The following is a 14,734-nucleotide window of genomic DNA, read 5'->3' as shown; positions in this document are numbered from 1 at the left end:
AGGAAAATTCAGAAGAAACCAAGAAAATTTGACGTCATAATTAATTTTCGACCAATCATTTGCCGAGAACAGATATTTCATTAGTGAGGAGAAGTATTTTTCTCACACCGATCAAGAAATGTGAAAAAAGCACAAAAATTAGAGAATAATTGATTTCTATACTGGGGGAAAAACCGGTAACCACATTCAAATTTTACATCATTATATCGGAAATGTTCATTATGGCATGTAGCGAATTACATATCACTTTTAAACAACTCAACGCTACAATTTCCTTCCCGTATCATGTCGTTCAGATATCATAAATAAGTGTGTAACTAATTGTTTCATAGTAGGTCCTCAAAAATGAACCATGAAAGCGTTTTTAAAGAGTTCTCATGATTTACATCCTTGTTTGTGTGTCAATTTAAAAAGGAAACATTTGTAAATTATGTATATACATATTAGCTAAGAGATGTCTCACTCTGAATATTGATATGCCTTAGGATGCTGTCTTTGAAGATTGTGGCTGTTGGCGATCGGTAAATTTTTACATAGAAATTCAATTCAAATGCAAATATTATAATTTTTCCTACACTTTGTTGAATATCTTTATTTTATGATAGTTGTAAAATTTTAAATGGTATATGTAAGTTTGTATGTCAAGGTAGATATATCATGTATATACACATTATACATGTACATAATAGATGTTTTAAGCTCATCGAAGTAAATAGTTTCGTATCTAAGTTCTTTCCTTTTCGTTTACAAAAAATAATTTTAATCTTCTAAATTATTTCCTTGCCAAATAATTTTTATTCATAAAAGGCCTCTATTTCAGTTAATCTTTAATCCATGTGATACATTTGATAATAGGTATATGTATGCATGTGTAGTCTACTACTTTACAATTGATTTTTATCCAGTTCTACAAATAAATTGCCTAGTTTAAATCATTGTTGTTTGCTTACGTCCCGCGACAAATATTTCGTTCAAAGTCATTTTATTGACCTTTAATTTTGGGTCCACATATAAATTTTCCATCATATCGAGTGAATAGAAGGATCATGAAGTGATGTAATAGATCGATATTAACCAAGACATGTAGAGGCCCACATACAGTCTTGTTCTAAATCGAAACGAGGCAATCAAAGTTATGAATAAAATCAGAAATGATTTAAAATAAAGTAAAACATTAAGATAAGATAAGATACTTTATTGGTTTAAAAATCCAAAATTACAGGATTGTTACAAAAAACAATAAACATTGGCTATACATAAACATACAAACACATATCTGTCAACATTTATAAGTTTATAAGATATGAAATACAACTTCTACTGGCTTTAGGCAGGCACACGTAAATGTAGCGGAGTTTTAAGGCGGGTTTTACTAGGTTTTTTTTAATAATCTTTTAATATAAAACTAAGAATATGTGGTATGACTGCCAATGAGACAGCTCTCCACAAGAGACCAAATGACATAGAAGTTAACATCAAGAGGTCATCGTACGGTCTTCAACAATGAGCAAAATCCAAACCACATATAGTAAGCTATAAAAGGCCCCGAAATGACAAATGTAAAACCATTCAAACTAACGGCCTGATTTGTGTACAAATCAATAAACGAAAGACAAAAATGGTATGCAGCAACAACAACAAAAAAACAACCACTGAATTACAGGCTCCTGACTTGGGACAGGCACATACAGAATGTGGCGGCGGGGTTAAACATGTTTGATGGCGCCAAACTCCCCCCCCCCCCCCCCTAACCTGGGACAGTTGTGTAACGGTACAACATAAGAACATAAGTGAGTTTTTAGATTAAATAATGATATGCTTGTAGGAATGTTGGTAAAAGGTGCTTGCTTAGATCATATGTTGAAGGACAGTTTCCTAACGATGACATTAAAAATGTGTCGTAAGTATTTACTTAGTGTACTTCCTTGACAATGTGTAAATTTTCAAGTTCGAGGATTTTCTCGTTGACTTCTACTTAAGGTTTATTACTACCTTAATATCCCATAAAAATATATCACACGAAGGAGATTTTTTTAGTTTAACCTTTATACGGATGCAGTTCGATGGACCAATGAATATTCAACTTTCCTTCATGACCTTATTATTCCCTAATGGAGTCATTTTCCTGCAAATATGAATAGAATCTCGAATGTGATTGACTATATATAAGAGTAGTCAATTAAAATATAATGTTGATTGTTTGACACCGAATGACAGTTTTTGTGGGAAGCTTTCATAACATGTTTCATTTATTATATCAATTTTTCATAAATCGTTCAAATATTGAATAGTAATTGTATAGCTTAAATTGATATGTGTGTTCTTGCTGTTTATTTACGATACGTCTTGTTAATACGTACTTTCCATCGTTTCGTATGATTACTGTTCAAAGACATGTGCATCATCAAGGGTAGCCATCGGTATTTTTCTACTTCCGTATACTAGAAATCTGATTGGCTTCTTTCCAATTTATTTGCAAATTGTGTTAGTGAATATACAATTGCCTTATTGAAACCAGATATTATAAGAGATATATAAGATTTTTGTTGATTGGTTGATTGATTGATTGATTGTTCGTTGTTTGCTTAACTTCCGGTGGCATTTTTCTTGATTGCTCAAACCCTTGTATGAAAATAAAATAGAATCGTTTAACAAAATGCTGTATATGTTTATAAGACAGATATGTGTAAATACTTGCTAAAACCAGGTACATACGATATAATTAAATGTTGAAAGTTCTGCATTGTGAGTTTATGTTTGTTTTACTAGGCTGTACAGTATGAGTGAAAGCTTATTTTTCAAAAGGATTCATCTTGGCACCAGGCACGGTACATTTGCCTACCATTCTCTCAAAATGTTTGAAATGTTCATATAACTTCTTAAATCATATCATAAAAATCTAGACCTGAAGTCTTGATGTATCACATAAATTTAAGAATATGCAAGAGTGTATGCTATTATCGAAGGCTATATACAATATGATCCTCAGCTATGATTGAAAGCTATAAACAGTATGAGTGTACATTTAGATAGAAGGCTATATATAGTATGAGTGTATGCTACAATTGAAGGCTATATTCAGTATGAGTGTACATTATGATAGAAGGCTATATACAGTATGAGTGTACGCTATGATTGAAGGCTATAAACAGTTTGAGTGTACGCTATGATTGAGAGCTATACAGTGTGAGTGTATACGCTATGATTGAGGACTATATACAGTATGATAGTACGCTATGATTGAAGGCTATACAGTGTGAGTGTATATGCTATGATTGAGGACTATATACAGTATGAGTGTACGCTATGATTGAAGGCTATAAACAGTTTGAGTGTACGCTATGATTGAGAGCTATACAGTGTGAGTGTATACGCTATGATTGAGGACTATATACAGTATGATAGTACGCTATGATTGAAGGCTATACAGTGTGAGTGTACATATGCTATGATTGAGGACTATATACAGTATGAATGTACGCAATGATTGAAGGCTATATATAGTATGAGTGAACGCTATGATTGAAGACTATATACAGTATGAGCGTACGCTATGATTGAAGGCTATATACAGTATGAGTGTACGCTATGATTGAAGGCTATATATAGTAATATTATTAATTCGTATATTTTATCAAATTTGATTCGTTTAGGGATAGTCACATGTTAAACTATATTTTCGAAGGTAGAGAGAAAACGGCGGATAGCAAAAAGCATATTACACAGCAAAAAGCATATTGCACGATATACTTTGTGACGTCATGTAATGAATTTCAGGATATTGTTCAACGTTTTGAAACAAATGACATCTGTGATCGATTATTTGACAATTTTTTTTTCAAATACATAAGATGTCAAACAAACAAACAAAAAGTAAATGAAATAACAACTAATATGTTGTTATTGTCAAGGAGACAATATAATATCTATAAAATTCCAACAAAATCAAATGTCGATTTTGATACAAATATGGTCGAAAATTAATAATATAACAAATATAGCCTTTGTATGAGGTCAATACAGGATATATCGACCCAAAGAAGTATATCGACCTCGGACTTCGTCCTCAGTCTATATACTTCTTTCAGGTCAATATATCCTTGTATCGACCTCATACAAAGGCTATATTTGTATATGAGTGTACGCTATGATTGAAGGCTATATACAATATGAGTGTACGCTATGATTAAAGGCTATATATAGTATGAGTGTAGGCTATGAATGAAGAATATACAATATGAGTGTACCCTATAATGGAAGGCTATATACAGTATGAATGTACGCTATGATTGAAAGCTATATACAGTATGAGTGTACGCTATGATTGAAGGCTAAACAGAATGAGTGTACGCTATGAATGAAGGTTGTATACAGTATGAGTTTACGCTATGATTGAAGACTATATGCAGTATGAGTGTACGTTATGATTGAAAGCTATATAAAGTATGAGTGTACGCTATGATTGAAGACTATATACATTATGAGTGTACGCTATGATTGAAGGCTATACAGTACGAGTGTATACGCTTTCATTGAAGGCTATATACAGTATGTGTGGACGCTATGATTGAAGGCTTTATTCAGTATGAGTGTACGCTATGATTGAAGGCTATATTCCTTATGCGTGTACGCAATGATTGAAGGCTATATACAGTATGAATGTACGCTATGATTGGACTATATATAGTATGAGTGTACGCTATGATTGAATGCTATACAGTATGAGTGTATACGCTATGATTGAAGGCTATATACAGTATGTGTGGACGCTATGGTTGAAGGCTATATACAGTTTGAGTGATTACGCTATGATTGAATGCTATATACAGTATTAGTGTACGCTATGATTGAAGGCTATACAATATGAGTGTATACTCTTTGATTGAAGACTACATTTATACAGTGTAATTGTAAGCTTATATCTGAAGGCAACACTGTATATATACGCTTATGGTTATAGACTACTAGTATATTGTAAAAGTGTAGGCTTATGATTAAAGGCTTTATAGTATGAGTGTACGCATTTGTTTATAAATTACACAGTGCAGATGTTTTACCTATTTTTTACCCATATTTAAGATTTTTGAAAGTTACAAATCTAAATCGTTTTAGTTTTAAACTCATGAATCCCTGTTAAGATTGCTGAAACCAAGGCCGTTGCCCTAAATCTAATGCGATTACTATAATTTGAGGTATATCCCGTCGATTCTTTCGTTATAATACTGTTTTAGTGTTAAAATATATACATTATCTGTTTCCGGTATATAAGAGAGCAGTAAAATGTGGCCTTTTAAATAAATCTTCTTTATCTTGAATCAAAATTAGGAAACAACTATTAAATAATAGATATTTGAAAATTTAAGAGGAAATAATAATTGTAAATAACGCATTCATATTCAATGTCCTTCTTTTTGAAGTTTATCATTGAGATTATAAAACGATATATCTAAATGATTTGAAGATTGTAGAAGTAGGAGAAAAATGTTCAGCTATTTATTTTACTTCAAAAACAGAAAAATCTGAGAAGTGTTGTTCATTTGGCTACACACCATATTGGAAACTACTAATTAGGTCTTTCCACCTTTCCGTGGAAAGACCTATTGGTTTTCTTCTGATTATTTTTTTTTTCTTCCGCCTAATTTTTTTCTTGCGGTGTATTTTTGTTTCAAAAGATGTCGCTTAGTTTTTTGGTATATGATATCATACAGTCTATACGCTTTTGAAACTGACCCTGTTTAACCGAACACTTTTCTTTGTAAGAGTTATCTCCCCAAACACTGTTTTTCTTGTTATGAGATCTCCTCCGCAACCGTAAAAGAAAGCGACAAATTTATTTTTCCAAATTGCTCGTTATATCCTCAGGATGTTAGGTTTTATTTAGACCGAAGCTTTACGAAGACTCCATATGAGAGTTATTTCCCCTTTTGTATTTGATATATGTGAAATGTATTTGTAACTGGAAAACCATAAGTGATAGAGGGCTAGGGTCTTTTGATTTGAGGTCCTTGGTCCATAAAAATGAAAATGAGGTCAAGGTCAAAGGTCAAGGTCATGTTAAAAATTTTGATTTTGGTTTGTTATCACTAATTTTCAGAAATCTTATAAGATATCGACAAATTTTTTTACAGAATTGTTAGTTGCGACATGTTGTAACACGTAAATTTTAGTTGAAAGGATACGGAGACATTTAATGGGAATTTTCTCCCCTTTTATATTCAAAATTACATGTATGGTGATATAACTTATTCATCTTATATAATTGAGACCTAGGGTCCGATGATTTGAGGCCCTTGTTTCATGACCTTTAAATTGGGGTCACGGTCAAAGTTTAATTTGACGTTCTATTTTTTTTTTTTTTTTCTTCAGCCTAATTTTTTTCTTGCAGAGTATTTTTGTTTCAAAAGTTGTCGCTTAGTTTTTTGGTATATGATATCATACAGTCTATACGCTTTTGAAACTGACCCTGTTTAACCGAACATTTTTCTTTGTAAGAGTTATCTCCCCAAACACTGTTTTTCTTGTTATGAGATCTCCTCCGCAACCGTAAAAGAAAGCGACAAATTTATTTTTCCAAATTGCTCGTTATATCCTCAGGATGTTAGGTTTTAATTTAGACCGAAGCTTTACGAAGACTCCATATGAGAGTTATTTCCCCTTTTGTATTTGATATATGTGAAATGTATTTGTAACTGGAAAACCATAAGTGATAGAGGGCTAGGGTCTTTTAATTTGAGGTCCTTGGTCCATAAAAATGAAAATGAGGTCAAGGTCAAAGGTCAAGGTCATGTTAAAAATTTTGATTTTGGCTTGTTATCACTAATTTTCAGAAATCTTATAAGATATCGACAAATTTTTTTACAGAATTGTTAGTTGCGACATGTCGTTACAAGTAAATTTGAGTTGAAAGGGTACGGAGACATTTAATGTGAGTTTTCTCCCCTTTTATATTCAAAATTACATGTATGGTGATATAACTCATTCATCTTATATAATTGAGACCTAGGGTCTTTTGATCTGAGGCCCTTGTTTCATGACCTTTAAATTGGGGTCAAGGTCAAAGTTTAATTTGACGTTCTATTTTTTTTTTTTTTCTTCCGCCTAATTTTTTTCTTGCGGTGTATTTTTGTTTCAAAAGATGTCGCTTAGTTTTTTTTGGTATATGATATCATACAGTCTATACGCTTTTGAAACTGACCCTGTTTAACCGAACATTTTTCTTTGTAAGAGTTATCTCCCCAAACACTGTTTTTCTTGTTATGAGATCTCCTCCGCAACCGTAAAAGAAAGCGACAAATTTATTTTTCCAAATTGCTCGTTATATCCTCAGGATGTTAGGTTTTATTTAGACCGAAGCTTTACGAAGACTCCATATGAGAGTTATTTCCCCTTTTGTATTTGATATAAGTGAAATGCATTTTTAACTGGAAAACCATAAGTGATAGAGGCCTAGGATTTTTTAATATGAGGTCCTTGGTCCAAAAAAATGAAAATGAGGTCAAGGTCAAAGGTCAAGGTTATGTTCAAAATTTTGATTTTGGCTTGTTATCTCTTATTTTTAGAAATCATATAAGATATCGACAAAATATTTTCACACAATTGTTAGTTGCGACATGTTGTAACACGTTAATTTTTGTTGAAAGGGTACGTAGACATTTGATGCGAGTTTTCCCCCCTTTTATATCTAATATTAGTCGTATGGTAATATAACTCCTTAACAATATAAAGTAAAGACCTAGAGTCTTTTGATTTGAGATCCTTGGTTTATGACCTTGAAATTGAGCTCAAGGTCATAGGTTAATTTAACGTTATAGATTTTGACCTTTGCTTTTACCTCATATGTATACATGATAAAGCCAAGGGACTTTTTGCATTAAGTTGCAAGCAATGTGACATTGAAAAAGTCAACCAGAAGTGACCTTTTGTAAACTGGAAGTAGTTATTTTTTGTACTAAATTAATGTAAAAGTATATAGAACCATATATTTTTGGAATCAGTGTCAAGTAAACTATCAAACAATACTGGAAGTAACATCTTTTAAACCGGAAGTAAAAAATTATCTCCCTTATTTATATCTTTTTGTATAGAAACCATATATTTTTGGAATCAGCGTACAATAAGCTGTCATTTGACGCGGAAATTGACATTTAAAACAAAATTTTAATATTTTCATATCAAAACAGATCCTCACTGGTGGAAAGACCTTCAATTGTTCTCTGAACAATTGGTTTTTAATTAAATCAGAAGTTCTTCAAATTGAGTATAGAATGATGTATAAATTTGACAAATTTAAAGCGATGAAAGCAGTTTTGTCAACAGATGCAGTAATTATTAATGTTGAAAGAAGTAAATGAACTTTTTTCGTCTATACAAATCAAATCTACTCAAATCTACTCACATAAATCCAAATCGGATGACGGAAATGATAGTCGGAATTATTTTTTAATTCGAACAATTTCACAGACAGAGAGGATGAGAAACCTCATTTTGACTTTAGATGAATTTGGCTATTTATTTTAGGTATTTTTGTCATATAGCTCTTCAACGGTTTCGGTACTTATACATCCTCGGATTTCAAATGTTTGGCTTTGAGCGTTCCTGGTGAAGGTGAATCCAGAAAGCGCTTCGGACGCATGAAATTATTAAACGTGTTTTTTGTATGCTAGCTTCATGACACAGAGTCATTCTCATTAATTTAATCTAGCAGTTGGAAACGCAACACACAAACACTTTGTTTTTTTATATAAAATATTTTTATCATGAATAAATCTACATTTTAACAATAGTTTTATTCATATCTTTTGTTAAAAGGAATGGCTATAGGAAGGACATTCAGTTCCTGGGTAAATCTATCCGACTTGTGTTATGGGACACCAATGTTGAAGAAGACAACGCCAGATTGCGTCATTTGGCATATCCTCTAACGGTACTGTTGTGTACTTATCACTCGGAAAAAGACTAACGTGAGGGTACCCAAATTGCACCTATTTTGACAGTTTTTACACCTACGTTTTTTAACGATCCAGACAAAAGTTACCATTCTGTGTTTATTTTGTAGATGTATCCTTTTTTACTGTATAGTTACACCAATTTAATTTTGAATCCATAGTGAATCATAGAAAAATGGGTTTGAACCGACCTCCAAACGATCCATGATTCTGTAATGAAGAGTACCCAGATTGCAACCATGCTTTAATTCACATCCTTAAAAATCAAATAACAGTTGTTTTGTTTTATTTATTCAAATATTTAGAACAATTTGACATTAGTCCATGCTTAGTATTCATTTTTTAAGAAATAGATGCTTGTAACATATTTTATTTGCTCATTTTTAAAAGATGACTTTTTGTGAACGTCGCATGGCGACGTTCCGTATATTTTACTTTTTCCAGTGTGCTTCATCTGTTGAAATATATACTGTGAACGTTTTTTGTATATTTGAATATAGTTACCTATGTTAAAAGACGTCTATAATGTCAAATCATAAAAATACAACTTATTTAGTCTCAAAGAAAACTTGTAAGATTTTTCGCAGCTATTTTTGTTGAATAGGTGCAATTTGGGTACTCGGTGCAATTTGGGTACTTTGACGTTATATTCAGCTAAAAATATTTGGCGTTTCTAAGAATGGAACAGTTTCAAGCATTCATAATAGACTACACAAATTTGTAATGTAGATTTTAATAAATAGATATGAATAAAGAACGATGTTACGTAAACGTCAAACGGGACGGCAACCAAACGTGCAACCAAAGAACAGTCAAACATAAATCTAGTAGTAAATACTGATGATAGAGTATAGGAGAATGTAGTTTCATGCATTTTATTTCACAAAAACTAATTCTGAATGAAATGATAATGTGGTATAACCGTCAATGTCAGACTGTAATATACTATTTTGTACATGTACCACGTGTTAAGCTCTGTATCACGCCTGGAGTTAAGGCAAGTGCAAATAGGTTCAATACAGAATCACACTGAAGACAAGACAAGACACTTTATAAGCATCTAACACCATATTTACATGTCAATTGTTTTGTCAGTGGCACTCGAAATTGAAAATTGGGAAATCCGAAAGTATCAAAAGTCACAGACAAAAAACACTAGTAGTTATCATCATCTAATTCCTAAAAGTTTATACAAAAATAATGAGATAAAAACTTGGAGACTACTAACGAGTCACGATTTATACAATTTACAATACAGCAGAATAATTTAAAAATGAATCAAAACTGATCACACAAACATGTAGAAAGAGGGCGAGGACACCAAGGGGGAATGGCAGAAAATGGCGAATAGGCAAACAATTCGACAAAAAACACTACGACGGAAACTAGATATTGAACAACTCAAATCCTACCAAAAACGAATAGGGTAAACAGTTCCTACTTCCTGCTCCACCCATGGCACACTTAGTGCTGTTCCTGACAAGTAAAAATTCGGTGATGAATCGCACTCAATGATATTACATATACGTACCATAGATGAAAAAAGTTGCAAAAAGATGTAATCCTCATCATTTCTATCATTGTATTTATAGGATTTGTTCCTCTTGTGTTTCTCACTTGTTGATCTCAATAGTATGGAAAACATAGAGAAGATTGTAAGTATTTCCTTCTTTTTCATTTTTGTTACGTTGTACCCTTATAATGAAAACAAAACTTAGTTCTATGTCTACTATATTGATTGAGGGCAGTATAGGAATACCACGCCTTATTAGAATTTCAAAATCAGTTTTCATCTTTTATTCTTCTTACAATATATGGAGGTGTGAATTTTTTGTATATAAAACCCATCGTCATCAGTCAGAATGCACAAATTTCAAATAATGTAGATATATATATGTATTATTAGTTACACAGTGTGCTAGTGACCTAATACGATATATATGGGGTCAGTAAATTCCATAATCCTATATGAAATATACACGGTCCATCATATTCCTAGAAATGTATAGGTAAGATAAATATATATACTAGTATACATTTGACAGAAATGAAATTATACAGTGCCAGATCTGGTATTGCGTAAGAATAGGCAGTGCCTATTCCACATAATCATTCATTTAGATAAAATATAAATTTATTCTTAATGAAAGAGAGCGGATATAATGCTTGACAGTAAAATTTGAAATGTTCAGTTCCTAATAAATTTTCATGGGTTCGATACACAGAAAGTTTTATGCTACTAGTATCCAAAACTACTTAATATTGTTGATGGAAAAAGCTGTGAATATATAAAGCGAAAAAACACTGAACATGTAGGAGAGTTTTAAAAGTCTGAAATGGGATCTCGCGAGGATTTGTCGCTACCAGCATTAATCACATCTGTCAAAACACGTCGTTCAATTCCGTAAAGATGGCAACGGATATATATCCGAGAATAGCCGATTGCTTACAAAAAAAAAACGAACCAATGATACAAAATATAAAAAGACATCATCTGAAGGACAGCTTAGTTGTATGGTCTTTAACAACAAACAAGTGTCTTTACAATATGGAAATAACAAAAACGCTCCCTGTCTAGAAAGTATTTTATAAAAACAAGCGGTTGTATAGACTACGAATGACTTGCAGTTGTATTCTTTTTTACAATTTGTCTAACATAAAGTTCGAGTATTACACATGTGTTTGTCGTCTACTTTCTCGAAACTTAGGTTATTAGGTTGTTGTCTCATTGGCGTTAACAACCAGATCTCCTGTTTAATATCCATGTTGATAGGAATATCTATAAATAGAAAATAATCTTGAAATTCATTTATTTTTCAGTGGTATCGTGAAATTACTCGACATTGTCCTCATACACCTTTTATCCTGGTCGGTACTAAAAGTGATCTGCTCGATAGTAAAATGTCAAACAGCCATGGATGTTCTGGGTGTGTTCGAACTAAAGCAGAAGAATTGTGTAAACGAATACACGCTTTTAAATATGTGGAATGTTCTTCATTAATTAAAGATGGTCTTGACAATGTGTTTAACGTTGGTTTGCATTCTATATGCTCTGCTCAGACACATAATGGCGACAAAGACGAGGAAGAACAAAAAGCAGTGAAGAGCTGTGTTTTAATGTAATTGTAGTATCTTTGCACGCATTTTACTTGTACAACTTACAGGTAACATACAAAAATTGTTTGAAAAAAACTCGAATTAGGAATATATGACCCATATATGAAGTTATGTTTTACACTTGAGTCGATACCGCCCTTTTTCTTCATCTTCAATGTTATGATAATGTTCTGCAAACTAAACTATTCCCAGCATACATATGTATGTTTAAAACTAAGGTGCTTACCACAATATACATGCACAATCTCACGCATCTATGTTATTATTCAAACAAACAACAAAAGAGTATAAACATGTGAGTAGTGAATAGAAAACTATATATTTGTGAAAGAGTATTGAACAAAAGGTTTAAACTTGTTTGTATTTATAGTAATGCTTGTATGACTGCATGTTTATGTTTTTAAAAGATATGAAAAAAATCATTACGCATGCAACCTACTTTTAAAATTATATTTATTTACTATTATGTGTTTATATAATATTTAGACCTTTGTGATTTGATTGTATTGTATTGTATTTCTTTTTTCTTTTTTTTTAGAATTTATTGTATGACATATTTGAAAATCTTGAATAAAAACAATTAAAGTACTATAAGCAAACGTTCACATGGGAACTATATAGTCCCTCAATAGTTCACAAGAACAGCTATTAAAAACATTTATTTGAGGATAGATTTTTATTATATCCAAAAATTGTCAACAAAGGAGAACATTAATAAGTACAAAAAGTTAATTTTGTAATAGACAAAAAGAAGAATGTTAAAAGTTTGTAATTCTGATTTCATTCCAATATCGGCTAAGTATTAAATCGTTGAAATTGAATATTACGTTTCCTTTGCCTATAAGTATTCCATATATTCGTCGATTACGATCGAGTGAGCGAAGAATACAGAGAGAATCCGAAGTTATGATATCCACAGAATTTATGGTGGTATATTAATAAACTAATCATAGATACCAGGCTTAAAATCTTGTACTCCAGACGCGCTTTTCGTCTACAGAAGACTTATCAGTGACGCTCGAATAAAAAAAATATAAAAATGCCAAATGAAGAACGAAGTTGAATAGCATTGACGACCCAAAATTCCGAGAGGTTTTGCCAAATACAGCTAATCCTATAAAGGTAAATACAGCTATAGGGGTAGTCTATTCCTGGAGTAGAAAAATCCTTAGTATTTCAAACAAATTCAAAGTTGTGTGAACAGTTAATAGTAATTTATAATTATGACCATAGCAATGATAATTCAAGTCAACACACACAGAAGTGTTGACTACTGGGCTCGTGATACCCTCGAGGAGAAAACCTTCACCAACAGTGGCATCGACCCAGTGGTTGTAAATAAACTCATCAGAGATACCAGGCGTTTCGTCTACAAAAGACTTATCAGTGACGCTCGAATAAGAAAAGTTTAAAAAAGCCAAATAAAGTACAAAGTTGAAGACATTGAAGACCCAAATTCCGAGAGAAGTTAAAGCCATGTTTATAATTGAGAATGGAAGGAACTTAAACCTGCCTATTTAACAAAGAATTGTAAACTTGATGTGGAATGTGATTTTAACTTTATGTCATGTACTGCATTAAATATATGTCGTTTAGAATTATTCAATTATAATATATATGTTATTCCATCCTTTTCGCAGCTAAAAATTCATGCTAAGTATAAATGATTTTGAAAATTTGTAAAAATTAGAATCAGTTGAGCGTACAAGATGCATAAACTATATAAATCCTTAAAACAAGTATGATAACTATATGTTAAAATGTATATGTAGACTCATGTGAATTAACTATATGTTACAGTGTGTATGTAGACTCATGTGAATTAACTATATGTTACAATGTATATGTAGGCTCATGTGAATTAACTATATGTTACAATGTAAATGTAGGCTCATGTGAATTAACTATATGTTACAATGTATATGTAGGCTCATGTGAATTAACTATATGTTACAATGTATATGTAGACTCATGTGAATTAACTATATGTTACAATGTATATGTAGGCTCATGTGAATTAACTATATGTTACAATGTATATGTAGGCTCATGTGAATTAACTATATGTTACAGTGAATATGTAGGCTCATGTGAATTAACTATATGTTACAATGTATATGTAGGCTCATGTGAATATATAATCTTTTTAATAGTCCATGGGAGATAACCACAAGTGAAGACTTCGGCTGTGATAGCATTGATTATGCATTTTACCTCTTAATGTGTATTTGTGGTTTTTCTTTATAAATCGCCACATTGTTGTTGTTTTTGTTAGTGTGTTGCTTATATGTTTGTTCTTGATGTTAGTCCAATGTTTGGACTTTAATATCAATAAAAATATTTGATTTTGATTTCGTGTATAGTCTAGAAGCTAGTCAGTGTCCTCCGTTCTTTTATTTTTTATTTTCAATATTCATTTATTTGTGCAGGAAAAAGACAATCATGTCCAGGCGAAGCTTGATCACGCAGATGATACAACGATATATTGCACATTTATTTCTGAATTTCACTGAGCAATCTGTGCCGTATTAACGATAGGCTTTGGGTTTATAGTGTCGATTAATATATACTAGCAGTGGCGGATCCAGAGGGGGGCGTAGAGGGCGTACGCCCCCCCCCCCCCCCCCAACCCCCCCCCCCCCCCCCCACCCCCCGCCTTTTGCTTGCACTTT

The 14,734-nt window shown here is 32.1% G+C and overlaps 1 protein-coding gene across 1 annotated transcript; it reads left to right on the top strand.

Annotated features, from left to right (window-relative positions):
• Window positions 1-336: 336 nt before the first annotated feature.
• Window positions 337-14,413, top strand: LOC127710004 (ras-related protein Rac1-like). The gene is made up of 5 exons (XM_052215714.1): window positions 337-521; window positions 1,826-1,900; window positions 8,809-8,923; window positions 10,538-10,600; window positions 11,766-14,413. The coding sequence occupies exons 1-5, from the start codon at window positions 487-489 to the stop codon at window positions 12,066-12,068; spliced, it is 591 nt and encodes a 196-aa protein (XP_052071674.1). The 5' UTR covers window positions 337-486; the 3' UTR covers window positions 12,069-14,413.
• The last annotated feature ends 321 nt before the right edge of the window (window positions 14,414-14,734 follow it).

The sequence above is a fragment of the Mytilus californianus genome, unplaced genomic scaffold (assembly GCF_021869535.1).
Source record: "Mytilus californianus isolate M0D057914Y unplaced genomic scaffold, xbMytCali1.0.p SCAF_7, whole genome shotgun sequence".
In the NCBI taxonomy this organism is placed as follows: Eukaryota; Metazoa; Mollusca; class Bivalvia; order Mytilida; family Mytilidae; genus Mytilus; species Mytilus californianus.
Note: the sequence above shows the minus strand (reverse complement) of the source record. Positions and strands in the feature narration are given on the sequence as shown.

Bases quoted from the DNA above. Each gene is read 5' to 3' on its own strand.
- LOC127710004 (XM_052215714.1), top strand. From the start codon at position 487: ATGCTGTCTTTGAAGATTGTGGCTGTTGGCGATCG. The intron at 522-1,825 runs GTAAATTTTTAC...ATATGCTTGTAG, and splicing joins ATTGTGGCTGTTGGCGATCG to GAATGTTGGTAAAAGGTGCT. The intron at 8,924-10,537 runs GTACTGTTGTGT...TTGTATTTATAG, and splicing joins ATTTGGCATATCCTCTAACG to GATTTGTTCCTCTTGTGTTT.